We start from the raw sequence: 21,666 nt of genomic DNA, 5'->3' as shown, positions 1-21,666 counted from the left end.
ACAGTAAGAAGCTACGGCTTGGATTTTTTCAAAGGGTCCACTGATTTTAATAGGATAACGGGTAATGAATGCTTTCAGGCTTTCATGAACCACCTAATTTATAGTAAGCTGGGTAGGATCAAGAACAAGTAGCAGGCACAGATGAACGAATAAGCAAAACATTGAAAACTAGGTCTGTTTTTATGGGGAAGTCTTACTGGCATATCTTCTGGATTTTTATACCTGAGAGAACAGATATTTGAAGTTCTTTGTAACTTGTCACACTGACTGAACTGTGTTTAATGAGTCTCTCTTCTTTAAAAGACAGGACCTGGCAGAAAGCTGAAAGGGGAAGTGCAGGAAGAATACGTAGTGACAGCTTGCTCAGTTGGCTACGTTGTCTTCTTGCTAGTTATCCCAAATCTTGATCCTCTTGCAGTGAATTCTTGAAAAGATTGTGATTTTCTTTAGCCTACTTTTCTTCTATTATATACCCCTGCTCCTGCTGTCTCCCAAACAAGCCTGCTCTGCCTTAAAACATTGTTTTACTCAATGTGTTGTGCAAGGATAGAACTTAACTTGAGCTGTAGTCCTATGATAGAGTAATCTCAGTGAGCAATAGGAAATGGTGGTTTAGGGAGTTCTGCTTTGCACTGTGCTCTTGCTTATGTTGGCACAAGTGTTTTTTGGAAGCGGTGGTGTAAATTGGGAAGCTCATCTGAGGCAGAGTGTAACCCTATGACTGATTGTAAGTGCAGCCAAGGTAGTGACCTGCTGTGGCATTGGTGGAACAAGCAGCTGTCATCACAGGCAATCACAAGCACCTTAACCTGGTGCTTGTCAAGGAATGATGGCAGTGTCTGTATCTCACTGATCCTCGTTTCACGCAATGGTTCCTTTCCTCCATAAATCTTTCCTGCTAAAATAAAATGCCTGTACCTTGAGGATGCTCTTCAGTTTTTACAATGTTTGTGTTCCAAGTTACTGGAGTATCTGAAGTGTTTGCATACCAGTCAAAGTCAAGGTTCCATTTCACAGGTATTGAGTGTCAAGGAAGAGATGGTGAGCAGTGGGTGGGAAGAAACACAGTTATTGACTTTTAAGTTTATGTGAAATGATAGTTGTGCAACAGTGGAAGTTTTCATAGATGACTTAAGGATGAAGGATGCATCTGAACATGATACTGTTCCAGAAAATCTGTTGAGGTTCTGTGCTACCACAACTGACCAGCTGATGATTGAACAGTAACGGAAAGAGCGGAGCTGTTGTCTTCTCAAAGAAGAGTACTCTGCTTCTTTTCCTGAACCTGCACTAGCTTGGAAGGCTTTCTGTTACAAAGGCAGAAGGCAGCCTGGTCTCCACCTTCGCATTAGTTTGCAGCTATACTTAAAGCAGGTCTGTGGAGTAAACCTATTTTGCTCTATTATTGACTTAATATTTGGGGGAGGAGAGGAAAACTTCTTGGAAACATCATGCAAGATTTTCTGTTTGAGAAAGTGGAAAACATGTTGCTCAGAGAAGTAATTTATTGACACCTTTCAAATGTCTCCTCTGTATACAACACAGATTCCTGCAGTTCAGACTGTGGCAGACTTGTGCTTCACTTGGCTTTACTCCTGAACAAACTGTTGGTGTTTGTCCTTAGAAGGTCTGCTCTCCACCCTGCCCCCAAAGCCTCTTAATTTGACTTGCTTTCCTTGATACTCACTTTATTCTACTTTGGAAAACTCAGTAAAAAAATCTCAAACTGAAAAAAATAGTGGTTTATTGGTGGAATTCTTTCCCATTTAATTCCATCTCTGAATTCTGTGTATTTAAAACTTTGATCCATCTGGTTTCAGTCTGGTCAGAGTACAGTACTGAATTGGTAATGATGCTAGATGTGGGCAGGAGGCAAAAGAAGCACCTACTATGTTTTCTTTTTCTGTCTTCTCGAGTCCAGCACATGCATTCTAGGTTGCAAGGAGTTCAGATGGCCATCTGCATGGCTGGACTGTTTCTCCCTCTGTATTTCAGTAGGATGTGACTGAGGCTTTAATTTTTTTATTTTTTTTTTATAGGCTAGTCTGCTCAACAGCTTGTAGGAGTTTGTTAAACCCACTCCAGTTTCCACTGTGGCATGATTAATTTACCTGTGTAGATGAGGCCTTAAGGATGGAAGCTGTCACTTATTTCAAATCGCTTATTTCATCTTTAGTTTTCAGATGCTTATAGTGCTTAATTTATATAAAGCAGATGCAAGTGACGCTGATTACAAATAAAGCTTTCCATTTGATACAAGACTCAAATGTTACTTTGTGGGCTTTTCCTCCATGGCAAGTCATTTCTAATAAGCCTGAGCTTCAAGACAGTAGCTTTATAATGATTGAGAACTGTCAAAGGATTCGGCTGTAGATGCACATGAAAAGAGGATGGAGTTGCATATTATTACAGCTGTTCATGCAGTTACCAAACCCATCTCACCTTGTGAGTCTTTGCTTAGGGATGTCTGATCCTTTAGTGAATCAGTACCTGAACAGCTTTAATATGCATAAATCCATTCCAATTTTTGTTTCGTAAGTGAAAATAATGATGTGAATTGTGTGGTAGAATGGATTGAAGTGAAAAATGCAGGAAAAACAATCCTGAATGCTTTGAAAGGGAACAAATTCTAAAATGAAATTAAAAGAAGTTTAGGTTACTTGAAATCTTCTTTAACTAAATTATCAATGGTGCTGAAGTTTAAGTGCAAATTTGGAAGGACTTTTCCCTTCTCCTCATGCTGAAAAAACCTTTGGTAGGGGAGAGAGTATTTGGAAAAAATGGTCTGTTGTGACCGCATGTGAATAAATGAAAAGTGTTTTAAGATAATGACTACAAATCAGATCGCAGAGAAAACTTGACTACTCTGTGAACAGGAACTGAAGTTTATTTCAGATCACCAAAGGTTGTTTGAGGTTCACTGTCACTCATTGGCTGGACTCGATATGCAGTGTTGTCACAGCACTGGAGCAGGGGAGATGAGGTTATAGGGAGGGCAGTCACTTCTTGGGTGAAGCCCTCTCTCACAGATCCAAAGTACAGCTGTGAACTAATGAAATAAATGTTCTTGGCATATGACCGGAGACAACTTGACCCCTAGTGATCTAGGAGATTTACAGGTGCGTGTGAAGGTCAGACTTCATAGAAGGCAATACCAATTTTGGTGTAAGTGGGTGAACATGAGATGCTGAGCAGCTTCTCAGTGCCGAGAGCGAGCTAGTATATGTCATGAAATTCAACTGATTTGAGAAGTCACTGGGAAAGCCAGCATGCTAACAGCTGGCAGAAGTGGTGCACTTCATAGTTCGGTGTTTGTAAGTCTTCTAGAATTAACAAATGTCAAGCCATGACTGAAAAAGATGATTTTTGTTTCTAGGGCAAATAATTTCTGAAAATCAGACACAAAAACTGGCTTGAGGAATCCCTCAGACTTGTAAGCCTTATGTTCTCTGTCATTAAGTGTGCTGAGTGCTGAGGTAATGGGCATGGTGAAAAACTTGAATAATGTGAGCAAGGTGAGATTTTTTTTTTTCTGCACTCTGCTGCCTACACACTTGGTTTTATAGGAATCAAACTGTTAAATAGCACACCTGAGTGCAACTAAGACTTAAGTTGCATTTTACCTCAGTCTGATTTCCACCTGAAACCTAACTTTCCAAATACTTCATAACTTTCTGAATCTAGCAAGACCATGGTTTTAGTCTACATTGCATCTAAAAATGTGTTGGTTGTACAGATACAGAAAAAATGAGAAAATATTTTTTTAAAAAATAAACTGTGAGGGATAAATTACTTTTTTCAGTCCTTACAGTCACCTTAACAGCAGATGTAAACAAATGTCAGTAAAATGTGTCTGAGCTGATGTTTCCAGAGAAAGTGGAGCATTAGGACACACTGCAAGAAGTGCTTTGGTGGTGAAGTGGAGTAGGCATCATCCTTCTGTGAGATACTCAAGGTTATGCCTGTTGTAAATGCATTCAAGTTGCTTAGCTATCCAGCTGGCCACCTGCCATGGAAAAGTCTAAGCTCAACATTCTCTCATGGCTGGTGTTAGCTGTTTTTTCAGCCTACAAGATCCAAGATATTTATTTCCCATCCCTTGATCTGATAAGATTTGAAAGGGAAACTCACTGGTAAACTTGTGATTTAGTCTTGATCAGATAGTCAGCACTGCTGACTAGATTAATTCATAAGGTAATTTTTTTTTTTTGTCAATGTCTATTCTAGTTCTGCAGATGTCTTCTGTAAACAAAGCCAGCTTCAGGTTTGCATACTGAGCTGCTGAAAACAAAGCGTCAGACTAGGGTCACATAATAAAGTGATTGTACATAGTTTCTGGTGATTTGTAAAAACATCCAGTTGCTTCTAAATACTGGTGCATTAGTTGGAAATGCCCTTTTTTTTTTTTTTTTTTGCATGGCAGCTGCCCACTGAGAATAAATGGGATAATTTGCTAGTGACTAGCCAGAATGTTGGATCCATCCTTCCATTTACAGCTCGGGACTTTCTTTTAATTGTGTCAAGATTGCTGCTTTCAGTTGCCTTCTCTTGTGCGTTTTAGCCGACTGTGCTTGGAATGAGAAGTTGAGCTGGCGCGTGTTAGTTCAACTTCATGGAGAACCTCCGGTGTTTGAGATGAAAGGGTTCTGGCAGCAGTTGTAGACAATGAATTCGCTTAGACAGTTGGCAGGGAAACAGGAAGGAATCCTTTCATGGGATGCTTATGACTAGGTCTGTCGTCCACTCATGCCAGGATGAGTGTGTGTGAGCTGGGCGCACTGCTGATGCTGGGTACAGTAATCAGACTTTTTTGTGTCATTTCAACATAACCATGATTCTTCCATGTAAAGATTCCTTGAATCTTGCTAGCTGCTAGTCAGTGGAGGCTAGAAAATGCTAAATCACTGTACCTGATGTGCAAGTCTGGCTAAGGATTTTTCTATAATTATTTTTTTAAAAGGGCAGTAATTTAACCATTTGTATTGCACTGTGCATCTTCGTGTTTTGGTTGTGGCCAGTACTCTTTTCTCTGTTTCCACCTGCTTTTCTTCCAGTCACTGCAAATCTGTTAAGCAGGAATACCAGTGATGAAGACACAGTAAGCAGGAGTAAAATCAAAGCAATAGGGATTGTTATTGTTTCTTGAAGCTTATAGTGTAGGATGAGCCTGCCTTAGTCTGTTAACAGAACATTCCTTTCCTCCTTGAGGCACTGTGGCTAGTGTGCATATTGGAGACAAAGGGACAGAATTATTAACATAGTATCAAGGGTAGTTAATCTCATGTATATCCTATTGATGTAGAAACACCTAGAATTTCAGGGGAAAAAATGTAATTTTTTTTTTTTCCTTGCAGCACTTTCAGAAGAGTTGCTGTATTTAATTGCTGGGAAAAGCTAACACATGTAGGAGTTGCCCTTCACCACAAGAACTCTGCTCCTGTTGAGTGTTTCTTAGCTCTAAGTCTAGAATTTCTTTCAGTCACAGGGATCCACAAATCTTACCACTGATGGTGTGAGCTCAGATTAGCCTAGATTTTTGGAGGGGGAAATAAATAAATAATTATCACCTATTTTTTTTTACCCACGTACTGTAAAGCATACTGTGTGGCCAGTGTGTCATGTAGGATGAGTTTATAGAAAGCCATCCTGACTTGGAAAAACGGGTTTTTTCATTGCCTGTTTGTACTAAGGTGACAAACAATGAATTTTTAAAGTATTTTCAAACTTTAACACTGTACGACTATGTAGTAGAAAGAAGAGGTAGTTTTTAGAAGAAGCTTGGAACCAAATGTTATTTTTTGTAGTTGGTATGTTTGTAGGGTACAGATAGGAGCAACTTGGATAAGCAGTGGAGTTGCTGGATGGGAGCCAGTAGCTCAGTCTGTTGTTAAGGAGGAAGTTAAATAACACTAAAGAGATTTGATAGTTAGAATTCTGTATGGCTTAAATATGAAGAAGTGGTTAGTCTCTGCCTTGGAACTGGTGATTAAGTGAAAAATTAATGTTTGTCTTGTGTCAATAAATTTCAGTGCCCAGACAGGATGTAGAACATCTGTAGAACAGAACTACAGCGTAGCATGGGCATCAGCATTTCAGGATAATTGAGGTTACTTCAGCATCCTTGTGAGTGAATTCTTAACAAGCACAGACTTGCTTATCTCCTTGGAAAATAATACTTAATTCATCAGCTGTCACAGAGTAGAGAACACACTTTTGGCTGTAGTAAATCCATGCCCTGTTTCCAGTGAGGCTGAAATGCAGATTTTGAAGTAATCTGTTGGAAGAGCCTGCAGGTTTGGAGAGGGGAAGTTGTTTATAGTTGTCCCTTATAAGAATTTTAACCCTGGGTCTTCAGGGTTAGTAAAGGACTACTACTTCTCTTGAACAAAACCAGTTGTGGAACTGGAGCCGTGTCTGCGTGCTCACTTCCAAAGGATATATATGTATTATGGTGGCAGGATGTTAATCTGCTGCTTGTCCTGTAGGTCTTGCTAAGAAAAGCGTTTCCTGTGTGTCTGCTGGTGAGCTTTTGGGTTCTAATCTCAGTACCCAAAAACTTAGCTGATCTAATGTCTCTGACATCTTTCAAATGCCACTTATTTTATCCTCATTCTTTGCTTGTAACCTTGCTCATCCCTTAGGCCTCAGCTTTGGAGATCTTGCTCTTATGAAACATCTGAAATTGTAACATTTAAACCCCTTACAATCAACAGATGATCAACATCCCAGGAAACATGGAAGAAATGAGGTCTTGGAATTTGTCTGAAAAATAAAGATTTCACTTGCAAGTTACCATTGAAAGTTAGCATTGGTGTTTGGAGTACCTTATATAAAGGCCAACTTCAGATGAAATTGTGTATCAGCGCTTGAAGTCCATCCTGTTCCTGTATCTGGGATCTCAGAGGTTAAAGGCTGGGAGATTCCCAAACTTCTTTCTGGGGTCTCTTGGATTTCTTGGCCGATATGTTTCTCGGCCCTGCTGTGGAATGGTTTACAACTCCTGAATGGAGGGTGGGATACAGAGACCCTTGTTCTTTTATTCAGATCACTGTTGCTTTCAACTTGCAGATTCAGCTGCAGTTTGTGGTAGTTACTTACAGTATCCGCTTCTCTGTGTGTTTTTCTGTATTTGTGGGAATCTTTAGGTCTGTATTATATGCTTCCTTGAGGTAAAACGTTTCCTTCCTGTGTGGTTTAATTCATCATCTGAAACAAGCGAAGACTGACAGGTCTACCTTAAACTGTGCCCTCTAAATTTAGCAGCCAGAGACAGAATGATCAGGAAAGGCTAAATTAATATTATGTCAAAAAGGCCTTGGGACAAGGAAAGGAAAAAAGCCAATTTGGAACAAAGGATCCCCTTTCAAGTCTTTTAGTTCAGAGCAGAATTTAGAGGAACTGCTTTTCAGAAGGAAAAGTTTGAAATGAGTCTGTATTTTAGGGAACTGGACAATAGGATGTTTCACTGTCATTTCTGATCGCACCAACTGTCACTTTGAATAACTGGCTGAGAGTTAAATGACAAGTTGATAAATTCTAGTTTTACAGAACATTTCTTATTACTGAGTTTCTATGGGCATTTTAAAACAATCTACATATCTGTTGTGCATTTATTTTCATGAAATGAATACTGCTTGAGAACTCTGCCCAAGTGTTTTCTGCATGCCCTCTGCAATGAGTCTATCAGTGGCAAAGGCAGTGATGCCAGATTAGTTGTAATATTTCTGTGGAGAGATTTCTTATAGGCTATGAACCTAGCCTGAAGGGACAGAAATGTTAAATTCAATTAGTTATTTTTGTGGTGACTTAAATCAGGAGCAAGTGTTAAGGTGACATTCATATAGTACAAAACATATAGAATAAAAATTTGTTAATTTTGTGACTTTTGCCCCTTGAGAATGTTGTGTTCAAAATAATCTAGCATATAAAAGATGAACTATAGAACACTCTTTCAGGAAGCAAGAGTATATGTTTACATTTTACCTTTCCTCCCTTTCTCTTCCACCAGTCAGTTTTTTAGAAAATTGTACTATTTTCTCTGGCTTCACTAAACTTTATACAGCACATAGCAAAGTTTAAAAAAAAGAGTAAATTTTTTTTTTTAAATAATCCAGTAGTGATGCTGCATTGTGGAACTTGTGGGCTCATTTTAGGCCTTCTGTTTGTGTTTCTTGATTCCCCAAGTTCCCAGATGTGCAGTGACTCATCCTACTGAACAATGGGAACAGCATCTCTTATTCCTTCACTTGGTCCCAGTTGGCAAAGCTGTTACTCAGAGGATATGTATTGCAGAGGGAGAAGAGATTAGCAGTGAGAGAATGAATCATCCAAGCGTTTGTGGTAACTCTTGTGTGGTGAGCAAGAAGTTAAGGAAGACTAATGGTCTATACTATGCTCTGGTGTACTAAAAAGGAGTACCTGAATTATGTAAAATTCATAACTCGGAGGTCGCTCTTCCCTCGCTTACCACTGTCCCAGAAAGCACAGGGTATGGATGGAATACAGCATTTTGACATCTTAATTTCTTACTAATTGGTTTGTATCAACAACAAAATAGATGATGGTCATCTCAGGCTTTGCTGATAAAACTTTCAAATGTGAAATATACTAATAGACTATTAGTAGTTAAAAATAATTTTTAAAAGTCAGTATGAACATGCTTCACTGACAGACTTCGCTGTGACTGTGACCGAATGGTGCTTTGTATCCAAGTACCATGCCAGCTAAAATGAAATAATGTATTTCAGATTTTAAGAATATTACTAATGAATATTGTTAGAGTATTTTTAAAAGGAAATAGTATACTAACAGGGAAATAAAAGAAGAGTTGAGTCTTCATAAATCTGAAAAGACAGAAGCTCAACGGTCTTGGGTGAATGTAGTTGATCTGAGGAAGTTTCTTGAGCTGACACGGGGTTTTTTTGATACACCAGCTTGTAAAAGATTGACAAGTCTGACCTGAACCTTTTTTGTTTGGTTGGTTTGGGTTTTTTTTAAGTAAACACACTGTGCTGTGATTATCTTTAGGTATTTAAATATAGTATAAATAATTTTTATGGCTTTCATTTCTGTTTTGCTGCTTGCAAGCATAGTTCAAAATAGATTGCAGTGTTCAGAAAACTACTTTTTTTTTTTTCACTAGAACCATTAAAATAGTGTGATTGAAGTCATCAATCTGCATAAAGGTATTTTTAATATCTGATGAATCGGTTGCAAATATTTGCTGCCCCTAGTCATACTAGTGAACCAGAAATAACTGGCTAAGATCTGGAAAAGGAAAGCATTTGAAGTGCTAATCCAGCTTTTGAATTGTTAGGTGACTTTGGAGAGACACTAAAAATTTATGCTGAAAATGCCAAACCAATTTATTTATGGTCAGTGTCTTCAAGAGGAAAAAAATAGTTCAACGTGAGAAGGGGAGCTGATGCTTTTTTATTTTGGTAATTTACCTCGAATGGAAAACCTACCTTGATGAACAATTCATAAACTGTGTGTATTTTTTTATACACATACACATATATATATATATATATATATATATATATATATATATATATATATATATATATATATACACACATACACACACGCATGTATATTTTTGTATAGTACCCAAAGCATGAGATAGTTTTGCATAAATAATAATTTATTGATGGATTTCAAAATTGCATTCAAGTGCAGCTTGATATAAAGCTAAATAAATGTGACTTCTAGATCTGATTAATATTGCTATCTAGTTTTCCCTGGATGACAAGGAAAAAAATTAAAGATAGAGGAATGTTCAGTTAATACAATTGTTCTGATTAAAAATACTAATATGACACAATATTAGTACCTGGAGTTCCTGTATTCTCCTCATTTAAATACATTCCAAGTTATTCAAGTCAGTTGGTGCTGCCTGCAGTTGTTCTGTGCTGCCTGCTGGATGAACTGAAATGCCCCATGCACTTCCCAGAAGCAGCCAAGTTTTCCATGAGTCAGACCAAGATGTAGAGCAAGGTTGCTCAAGAAGTCTTTGGAGCAGGAACTGAATCCACACTTCCGTAGGCCGTAACACAGGACTAAATCAGGGAATCATCTTTAAAGTAGGGGGGCTTGAGTGTGTGGTATGGGTTTGGGGGTTGTTGGGTTAGTTTGGGGTTTTTTTTGTTCAAGAGGTTTGTGTACTTTAATGTTTTGAGCTTTTCTTAACTTCAAACCCTCTGGAGCTTGTCAGGGATTTGTTATTTTGACTGGAAACAGCTATTTTGACTCAAGTACTGGATGTCTTTGAATTCTGTGCTAGAAGAGAATATTTAGACACCTTCAGATCTGTCAGACCATGCATATGGTGTTCACACCTGTTCCAGCAACCTGACTTGGTTACCCAGCTATCCAAGTGTTTTGCAATTACTGCTTAAAGTTTCTCAAAATGCATAATTTGGCTTGATTGCAGTGTTACAAAGAGCTGTGTAAGAAACTAGAGGAGCCTAGTTTCCCTAAATCACTGCAGAACAGAACATGTATTCTTTTTCATTAATCAGATTATTTTCTTACCATCTTATAAATGTGCAAAACGTTAAACTGATTGATGCGTGGGGGAGGAAGCGGAGGAGGCAGAAGCTGTAAATCAGGTAAACTTGCTTGTGTGTCCCAGCAGTTTACGTGCGTACAGCTGTTTCCTGCTCTCAGCGTGGGAGGGTGTATGGACAAGGCAAGGACTCTAAAAGCAATGAGTAGAAAACAGGAACAAGTTGTATCAGAGATGGCCCGTTCGCAGTCTTGCTGCACATCTAAAGGCATTGTGTAGGACAGAGCACAATAGATAGAGGTTTTCTTGTTGCTTCAGTGACCTTTTTCTTTTTGGGCTCTCACATCTCCTAAATATGACTAACGCTGTACAGGAAGACCTTTTCTCTTATTCATGTGGTCTGTGGTATCTCTTCTAGTCCAACAGAGTGCCAAAAAATACAGGAAATTACTTTCACCTTATGAAAATTCATGATTGTAAGGAAGCTCTTAGAGCAATTGTTCTTTGGAAACTTCCCACCCTCCCAAAAAAAGTAAATTTTTTTCTGCTAGTGATCCTCTGTAAATCTTTTGCAATACATGGTAGTTTTTGCAAATGTGTGTTCTCTCTCCTATATGAAAAGACACTTCCATTTTTAAATATTAGTAAGTAGTAAGCTATGGGTCCTTTTTGCCTATGCCTTATGCTAAAAGCATGTACTTGTACAGTACACTGAATCCTCTGATCTCCAGCCTGAGTCTTCAAAATGAACTGTTGTGGTGGCATCTGTTTACAGTTGTACTGGGGGTGAATAATTCTATTCCCATGCTATCTCAAGCCTCTGGTGTAGAGGAGAATGTATGGTTTAAGAATTTCTATTGCTGTTGGAATCCGAGGCAGTAGTTTGAGCATGTTCTCATTTTGAATTAGTGACTTGGTGACAGCACTACTGACAGTTTGGTCAGTAGTGACATGGTCCTCATATGTGATATATGTAATGTGTTTTGCTGCCTTGAAGTATTAAAAGGCAGCAGGATTTTCAATTTTATCAGTCTTATGACATGGCTATAACTGCAAGACATGTGTCCTAAACAACGAATAATACTTTCTTACTAAACAGATCATCTTCTTCTGAAGAAATGAAAGGGCACTGTTTGAAGAAGGGGCTTCTGCCAAAGGTAGTTTCAGTCCAGAACTAAAGTCTGCATCTATATAGAAATAATTTTATTACTTCTAAAAAGTGTGTGCAGGGCTTATTGTATCCACTAATGCAAAGTGGCACTTGATTGGAGTGTGATACATGGGCAAGCTTTTTTTAAAAAAAAACAAAACAAACAAACAAAAAAACAACAAACAAACAAATGAACAAACCACAAAAGAATCCAACCAAACAACAAAACCCCCACAAAACCTCTTACACATTTTCACACAAGAATAAATTTCATTTGCATATATTCTTTTCAGTGTAATTGCTAAAGGATTTTGTATACTATGAGCAAATCCATTATTAAAACTCTTGAACCTAAAAGGGAAGCTATCTGTAGAAGGTCCTTCAGAATGTTCCTTTTTTTAACAAGCAAGTCTAGCTTAAATTGTCGTGAATTGTGAGTGACTTAAATCTTTCACTTTTCTAAAGATATGCCAAGCAGTCTAGGATATACTTTTGTTCATTGTCATGAATTTTAAACAAAATATATCAGTTTCTTATAAACTTGTTTCATTTTTACTCCCACTCAGTGTCAATTAACTGCATTCATCATACAAGGGGAAAAAAACTAATTCTTTAATCCAAAGGACTGATTTTAATAACACTTCCTTTTCATTGTAAGATTTACTAGATAGATTTGAGCATTTATGCAGATGTTTTCTAGAACTAAATCTTTATTCAGATTTTTCTAGAACTAATAGAGAATTGCTTTTAGAAGAAATGTTAGTTTACCTATTGTGTCAGTACTGTATTATGGCAGCTCCACTTCATTATCAGCAGTTTATGTGAAATAAGCTATGTAGTTCCTCTGTTGTTCCAGCTGCTGAAGCATATCAGGATGTTGTCCAAGCTTCCACTCGTGATACTGCCCTGTTAGACCTCAGTGCATGTTGAAAAGTGAAAAGGCTATAGTTCAGTTGGATTTGCTATTCTGGAAACAAGCTTAGTTCCCATCTCTTTCCCTTTCCACAGGGTGAATCAGTGAAATACTTCCTGGATAACCTGGATCGGATCGGTCAGCTGGTAAGACATACTTTCTGAATGAGAGGAGCTTAAATTGATAATGGTACCCTGGGTGTGCTATGATTAGTGCTTTTGGGGGTTATTTTGGGTTTTGTTTTGGTTTGGTTTTTTTAAATAATAATGCATTAAATAACTTCAGTGTTCTTTCTCTAGAAATAGTAAACTCCAGCCTTATGAAACTGAAGCTTAGTAATTGCTGTATTTGTTTGTTGGGGGTCTTTTTGGCAGACAATTAGTATTGTTTATGAAAGTTGTGTTTATGCATGTATTTTCTTTTACCAGTCCTTCTACTCACTCTCTGGATCTCATTCACTTATGACAATATGATGGCTGGTGCTATTTAAGGTAGCAGAATGAAACCTTACCAGATTAAAAAAAAGAGTATTAGCACTTGTAGGATTCAAAATCTGTAATGAAAACATCTGTCAGGTGACTTGGAAGAGGAAAAAAGACACATGATTTTCCTAAATAGTAACAGTGATAAGCTTCTGAAAAACAAATCTCTCTATAGTGGTGGGCTGAGCCCCAACCGGTGATAGAACATGTTGCTGTATTCGCTAGTCATGGAGTGTGAACCTTGAAGAAGTATTTCCACTAAAGCTTGCAAGATGTCCTTTGTATGAGTAATGAACTGTGAAAAACTATGTTTAAAAAAAGAATCCTTTCAGTGATGACATTCAAAGATGATCTGCTTTACTGAACACTACCTAAATGGCAGTAACACTGTAGATAATAATTTCATAATGAAAAAAATAGATTTCAGCCTGAAAATTATGCTTGAAGGGTAAAAATATGAACAACTGCATTAGTCCTGTGTTTTTATTCTCCTGTGTCTTGAGATCTTCTGTAGCTGTTTACCAACGTGTTGAGATAAATGGTCAGCAGTTCACTATTTTGAAGTTGAGTATTTATTCACTTAATAATTAAAAAAAACATGGCTCTTGTTGATATATTTTTTTCCCATTGCCTCAATATTCTGGCATTAGCCAGCATTTTTGAAGGACTTTTTGTGACACTTTTCTCTTTTCTTTTACAGAATTATTTCCCCAGCAAACAAGATATTTTGCTGGCTAGAAAAGCCACCAAGGGGATAGTAGAGCATGATTTCATCATTAAAAAAATACCTTTCAAGATGGTGGATGTAGGTGGACAGAGATCTCAGCGTCAAAAGTGGTTCCAGTGCTTTGATGGAATAACTTCAATTTTGTTTATGGTCTCCTCCAGTGAATATGATCAGGTTCTCATGGAAGACAGGCGCACAAATAGACTTGTGGAGTCCATGAATATCTTTGAGACAATAGTTAATAACAAGCTTTTCTTTAATGTTTCTATTATCCTATTCCTCAACAAGATGGATCTTCTTGTAGAGAAGGTAAAGACTGTCAGCATTAAGAAGTATTTCTCGGACTTCAAAGGCGACCCTCACAGGCTAGAAGATGTTCAACGTTATCTGGTGCAGTGCTTTGACAGAAAGAGGAGAAACCGTAGTAAGCCGCTTTTCCATCACTTCACCACTGCCATAGACACTGAAAACATCCGCTTTGTGTTTCATGCCGTGAAGGACACGATCCTTCAAGAGAATCTGAAGGATATTATGTTGCAGTGAAGAAGAGCAGCTGATGTTCTGTTAAAATTTGCCAGAGGGTTAGATCAAAGTTTTTATCCTTTCTTTATGGCCCTTGCATGTGGTGTAGGACCCATGCTAATTACTTGGCTCAGGAATGCTGTAAACTAGCCAGTCCAAACAGAGGAGCTATAGGCCGAAGGAGTCAAATGTTGATGTTAGCTACTGAATCATTTGGACTAGAAACACTACTGAAACATGGCCGTTGTAGGTTCTGTACCTAGTTTGGAATGCTGAATAACACAACCACCTTCTGCCTTCTTAGAAAAAAAGAAATCTGACAAACCATACATGGAAGACATGTTGTTTTAAATGAATATGCTCATTCTTCAGACACTAGTCATACAAACTGCCTTTTTTTTGTAGTTTGGAGATGCTGATCTGATCAAATTAATGTAAATGTAAGGAGATTGGCAGCTCTATTGGAGAATGTTAATGGAAGTTCTGTTCTTAACCCTTAGGACTATAACCAGATCTTGTGTGCACATTCAGCTTTGCCAAGGGTCTGGAATCCGCTTATCAAGGTGGATGCACAGCTCTTGTCTGAAGGTTTTGCATGAGTCTCTTGAGGCAAAAGTCTAAAACTGTATAAGGAAACTTGTTTGGAGTAAATTGGATGGGAAGTTAAGGCCTCGCTGATACAGAGAAGGGTTTATTTTGCACTATGTGTGAAGGGTATTACATCACAGCAAAGCTGATTTCCTTGGTGAAACAGCCTGTGCTAGAGCACCTGACCATGTATCTGCACAGTAGGTGCTCGAGTGAGATGTACTTCATGGAAATTCAGCACTGTTCTTACACCCGCAGTTGGCAGCATTTGTGAAGGTTCAGTGTCTTGCATGACAGGACTTTATCTATATTGAAAAGTTTGAATGCTGATTAAACTCTTAAACAAAGGTTTTGGTAGTGCAGCAGCTGCTTGTTTAGTTCCTAACAGCTGACATGATAGGAAGACTGAACACCCTAGAGATCCCAGTTTTACAGCTGCACTGATGTATTTGGACAGCAAGACCTTGCTGTAGAATTAGCCTTTAATCTGTGTCTTAATGGGATCTTTAGCCTATAGTAATGCCCATGTAAATCTGAGTATAGTCAAGTTTGGAGTGGCCCATTTTGGGTAGTGGTTTGTGCATAAAATTCCAAGAGGCTATGAATAATGATGATATGAACTGTTAATTTCCTTGCTCTCAATCTGTGTAACTAACTGTCAGGTGCCTTTTTTGTGTACAGACATATCTGATCTTTTCTACTACAGTGGGCTACATGAACAAACTGAAGATCTGCCTTTTATATCAACATTGTAGTGTTATCCTTTAGGTAATTTTCAAACATAGTTTACTGTGCCATTTTTGTCATAGTTTTTATCCAAGAATAAAACCTGAAGGGCTGTTTGTACCTGTAAAAAGCCAGCAGATTCCCTGGAGTTCTTTTCCCCTTTAAGCCTGTAATAGCATGTCAAAACAAGCAACGTTTTACTTCAGCTGGTAATCCCATGGGAAATGTGGTCAAAAAAAAAAAAAAAGTCCTGTTCCGTTGTCCTTTCATGTTAATTTGGATAAAATCTGGAGTTTTTCTTCCTCTCTGAAGCTTGCAGATGTTCATATCAGTATTTTTGTGTAGTTTCCTAATGTGGCAGTCTCTTGGCTTTCTTTGTGCAGTCTTCAGAGTGGAAAAGATGTGGCTATTTCAGTGCTATGTAATGCACACAGTATCGAGGTAAGAAGCAACTGAAAAGTTGCAGATGGGAAAGTCTAACTTAAATTTGAGCAAACTTAAACAGGAATTAGATTCCTTATAACAAGTCTTATTTTTGCCAGGACCAACTTTCTTTTAAATATTTATTAATTTTTAACCTTGAAGAGGAAAAATGTTATGTGACTCTAATATTCAGATGGGGGGGGAAACTCTTAAGATTATTACATTTGAAAAGGTAAATGTTTCAACACAGAGCGATGCAAACAAGTTTACTCATCATATAAGATTTGTTTTTCTAAGCTAGCCCATTTGGCTGAAGACTAAGACTGTTTTCAAAGCTTTCAGGTATTCTTGGAGTTCTTCATAGTAGTTTCCACTTCACACGAGACACTGGGAAAGAGGAAGCAGTTGTGGGTTGACCTGACTTCTGGGTTGATTTGGCTTTATTTCCTAGTTTGCTCTGAGCTTTATTCTTTCACTAAACTTCTAGATGGGTTAATATTATGCTTGTTTTCTCAAATGAGTTAAACATTCCTTTTCAACTGTATTTTTTTTTCTCAAGAATTACCTCAGTTTTATATCTGAATCTACTGTAGTTTTACCTGGGAGTCATAGCATGGAATTTCCTGTTCTGCTTTTCTCTTCATGCTCATCCATGGTTTTGTATCCTTAGTCACCTTACAGATTTAAAACTCTGTTCAGAGCTAATAATGCAACTTCTATTTTAAGTAACAATCTGCACCTGGAAAAGAAACAGCATGAGATATCTCTTATTGAGCTCTCAATCATATCCTTTTTTGTACGGTATGGCAGTTTTGCACACTATATCAGAATTTTAGGGAACCAGTTTGACCTCAGGCCCATTATTGCCTTTCTTCTTTTTATTGATAAAGTCAGCTTAAGTGTGATGCTGCAGGTTGCAGATCATCAGTTTGGCTTTAGGCACTGTGTTCTGTGAAACTTTCATAGTGATGGTTCACACCAGGAACCCAAGATCAGGAAACTTCTTGCAAAAGTGAAGGGCTTCTCAAGTTTGCAAAGGATCTGGCCTGTGACTAAAAAGGTCTCTTTTTTTTTTGAGTGACAGCTTTCTCTGCAAAATACACTCCACTTCTTGCCAGAACTGAGGAGTTTTGGGTTTGGGTTTGGGTTTTTTCCAAGGGAAGTTGTAGTATAGCAAAGTCAGAAACTCATGGTGAATCAGTTAATTACTAAAGCAGGACTTAGGTAGCTTAGATCTCAGAAACATCTCAGGACAGACTTAGTCAGTTGCTTAGTCCTTTCACAAGCAACAAATAGAAAACTTTATTTTAAGTGACATCCTGGAGAACTTTGCAGGTAAACACAGCTGGAGAGAACATTGGGTTTTGTTAACTTTATAGGCTTATTGTTCATTTGGCTAGTCAGGAAATGGGTCACAGGCAGGATGATAATCAGAAGGCCTTGAACAACTACATTTAAAAGGAAAAAAAAAAAAAAAAACAAAAAAAAACCCAAGCACACAGCCTTTTACTGTCTCTCCTCTGACACCCATAGGTCAATGACCAGTGATGGTGTGTTGCAAATGGTTTGTCTCTTGCAGGGACTAAAAGAGGAAGTGTTTGCAGCATGTGCTTGCAGGAGAGATTTAGGTAATCTTGCAGTTTAAGTAGAAAAGCTAACTAAATGCATTTATCAAACATTCCTTTGTATTTGTTGTCCTCAAAACAGGTTTTAAGCTATAGAGCTTGTCAGTCAGTACCATTCCTTCAGATGACGGTGCTGTCATTCTCTTGAACAATTCTTAGATGACATTATGAGCTGACACGGTGAATTGGAATTAAAAAGGAAGAATAGTTTTCTGGAAGTGACATATTTAATAGGCAGTTGTCACTTTGAAGGAACTAAATAGCTCTTAATGTTAAAAATGAATTAATATCCTGAATTAATATCCATTATGGAGTGGAAATTACTGGCCATTCAACTTTACACTACAACTCAAAGATGCTTCCAGTTTTATACAAAGAAATGATCTTACTTAATATAGCAGCATAGATTATTTGACTAGTTAACTTGATAATATATTCCTTTTTTTAAATAGTGCTGTGTAAAACCTAGAACTAGGTATGTTACAAGCATGAAGAAGTTCCTGAAGATGACTGACTGTTTACAGGCTTTCTGAGCCAACCAAAGCCTGAACCTCAGCCAAGCAGACAGAGTGGAGAAACTAATGGCAAAAAAAGTAGTGAAATGGAGCAGGAAGAACTCATCTCTATGTGGCACTGCAGATAAAAAATGTAATTCCACTAGGATAGCAAAAGTAGTTTTTGATATGAAAAACGGTGCATTTGGAAAACGTGTCCCGTTCTGTCTGCGTGTCATCCCCCCATCTCCATGTTCCCATCCCCCCTTGGGTATTCACCAGTCCTGGCTACTGTAATCTGCAAAGAATTGTAGAATTAGAGAAGTTAAAAGAATTGGTGTGGAACCACTGAAGAAACCAGCAGCTTTCTTTAGCAACAGACAGCTACCTTCCACAGCATATCATTTTAGAAAACAAGCCCTTTGCCTTTAGATGGTTGTCTTTGTGGATATTAACTTATGGAGTCTCTTCTATGTATATACCTCTTTAGTTCTGGGAAAAAAAAAAATCTGCTGCATGGAACTACAGGATTTCTGTTAAAGGCCCCTCTGATTTTCAAATAGTGAGTTTTGACACCTGACTTGTGTCATTGAATTTTGAGGAGAACTTACTGGATTGATAGACAATTTGATGCATGCCAGCTTGAGACACAAGCACAATATGCAGTAGCAAACACCTCCATACAGTGCAGCTTGTCATGTAACCAAACACTCTTATCTCCATGATACACCAGTCTCTCATGATGAGAACTGTATTGATGCCTGTAAGTTTAGTAGTAGCCTCTCTCTTCTATATCATTTTTCTAGTATAAAATCACATGGTTTAGTCAGGGGTTTTAATACAGCACTGCCAACTCTTTACCTCAGTACACTCTATTAATCCTGTAACACAAAGTGGTGGGTAGGGTGTTTCAGTAGCAGCTATAAAACATCTGTGCCTACTTTTGTAAATGACTTTTTAACAGATTTCTAAGGAGCATCCATTATGGATCGGGAAGACTGGCATGGTCTGGGCCAGGCCTGGCCTGAATTAATGTTGACTCCACACACCTCTAGATGAGGACTGTAGCCTAGTGAGGAAGTAATTGGCAAGACAATACAAGACCTAGTGCTTTTTAATATTACCTGTTTTGTAATTAGCTGGGGTGATCTCTGCTTTGTGCTGTGAAGTGGGCACTTTGTTTTAACACTAACTTTTTTTACATAGGTGGAAATGAGTAAAACCAGGATATTTGGAGCTGAAACTGCTGCTCTGATAACCAGGTGATGCTGTCTCTTTGCTCATCTTGGTGGTTGGACAGTTGAGCTTGATTCTTGATGTTTTTATCTTTCTAATGGCATTTGGAAGGCAGTGTTGAAGTTTGTCTATGTGTTGATATGCTTGTTTTCTTATTAGGTGGGGAGTATGGAGGTACTAGATTGTCAGTGCTTAGTGGTGCTGTGCCTGGCTTGATGAACTGTATCACAGCTTAGCTCTTGGCATATGTCCAAAGGTCATCTTCTGTCCGATGTGAAAAATAATCAGTTGGATTTAAAAAAAGAGCGACACTGACTTCCAAGGTAGGCATTCTGCTAAAAAAGCCAAAGTATGTTGGAAGGGAGCAAGAGAGGGGAGCTATTTTCTAAACAGATCCCAAAAGCTGATGGTGCTTGAAGACTGTCTGTATTGAAGTGAAATGCCATCTGCATTGACCCCAAAAGCTTTGAGTGACTCCAGACAGCTACTGCCTGTGAATTAGCAGCAGCAGGCTCACAAGGCCAGCACTGCTGCAGCTGCACACCCTTCCCTTGTAAATCTCTTCATCTGTTCAGAACTGGGTGCTAAAACTCAAATTTCTATTAAAATACAGTATACAGATCTCTGGCCAGACAGTGCATCTTACTCCTTTCTAACAGCTACTTAAACTTCCTTCAGGATACCAGAGCATGAGTAGTATTCCAGGGGAATGGCTAGGTAAGAGACTGTTTCCATTATTTGAATAAAAACTACAACTGATGGAGAGCAAAACTTTGGATAAGTAGGACCTGAGAGAGCATCTTATGAGGGAAGTAAGAGATTTTGACTAGCACTGCTTTTCAGCTAATACTTCCCATCAATCTCTTGTGCTGAGCTTGTGTGCAGGTGGTTGGGCACAAAAGCTGAGAGAAGATAGCAGGGAGAAGGGGGATGTGGAAGAGAAATGATACTTGAGTGGCTCATGAGATTTGGAAAGCGTGGTTGGTGGACTTAGGTTTGGAAACATGCATTCAGACTCCCACTTGCATTGAAGCCATTAACTCTCTTTAGGATAATGAACGTTTTTACAGTGAACAGGTTTTGCTACCTGGAATGTGTAATGAGCTTGAATTGATGATGCACGTTAAAAAGTGAGACTCCACTTAACAAAATGGCTAGTATTTATTGCTCTTGTGATGAGTTGTCTTGTTTATGGAATCAATATATATGAAAAACTGACAAAACACAAAGTTATCTCGTGACACAATCATGTAGCTAGGAAGCCAATTAATGTTATCTTTTATTCTGCAATTTACTTGCTCTCTGGTGCCTATGCATTGTAACACACATACTATGCAATATCATTCTTTTCTTTAACTAATTCACTGCATTGGGCAAGAAAGGCCTGAGTTTAGCCTTAATTTTCTAACAATTCACAAGGAAGTACTTTAAAAACAGTGGCAAACTAAAAGAAGGTGAAAAATGCATAAAGTAAAAGCACAGTTCCAGACTGCTCACATAAGTGTCTTTCTAGCACCAAAACAGCATCCATGATAGAAGCAGCTACTTGCTGTAATAGTTTCAATTTATGAAAACTGTGTACTAGATAAAATTATATTGTGATGTGTAAAAAGTGTATTTTATAGCTTTGGTGACTTAGTTTACTGTTTTGTATATATGAATTTTATAAATCTATTAAAACTTGACTTGTTATACTGTTCTTCATGGGTTTTTTCTCTTTCAACAGCGTCTGGAGTGACATTTTTTGCTTTATTTGAAAATTTTTCTGCAAGAGAGCTGCTTTTTGAATAAATTACAGCATGGACTCCATGAAACTACAGCTGTCATGCAATAAAATCTTGTTCTGTAATCTTAATGTATCTCCCACCTCTCCAGTTCTGGTCTGAATCAATCCTTTCCAAGTGTGTCCAGGAACTGAAGGCTGATAAAACCTGTATAAAAATTCCAACTCATTCATCTGTAGCATTTCAGTAACTGACTTAGGCATTAGAACTGATGGGAATATGAAGGGGAGACACAGCTAGAGTTTGTGCTTATGTATTTTAAGCTCAGCAAGAGAAGGTAATTAAGCCTGTTGAGTTGGCAACACCTGTTGGAGATTCCTCTTCTGCTGTGTAGCATCTGATAATAGCCGTGGAAGCTATACTTGCTGCTTTCCAGTGCCAGTCCCCGCTGTTGGACTCGTTTATGTGTCATGGTATCTTGTACGGCAGTGCAGAGCCATTGACCTTTGGAGAGTCGCCCCTGTCTTGTGGCATTGCCATCCTGGC

At 38.2% G+C, this 21,666-nt stretch overlaps 1 protein-coding gene across 1 annotated transcript in view; it reads left to right on the top strand.

Annotated features, from left to right (window-relative positions):
* GNA12 (G protein subunit alpha 12) overlaps nt 1–21,088 on the top strand; it is a 31,167-nt gene extending 10,079 nt beyond the window's left edge. Inside the window, exons 2-3 of the mRNA XM_026858971.1 lie at nt 12,669–12,719; nt 13,756–21,088. Of these exons, the coding sequence (XP_026714772.1) occupies nt 12,669–12,719; nt 13,756–14,325 (621 nt within the window). The 3' untranslated portion in view covers nt 14,326–21,088. The remainder of the gene's footprint in view (nt 1–12,668; nt 12,720–13,755) is intronic.
* The last annotated feature ends 578 nt before the right edge of the window (nt 21,089–21,666 follow it).

Source organism: Athene cunicularia (assembly GCF_003259725.1).
Source record: "Athene cunicularia isolate RWA chromosome 14 unlocalized genomic scaffold, athCun1 chr14_part1, whole genome shotgun sequence".
NCBI lineage: Eukaryota > Metazoa > Chordata > Aves > Strigiformes > Strigidae > Athene > Athene cunicularia.
This window is presented reverse-complemented; position numbering and strand designations above follow the sequence as displayed.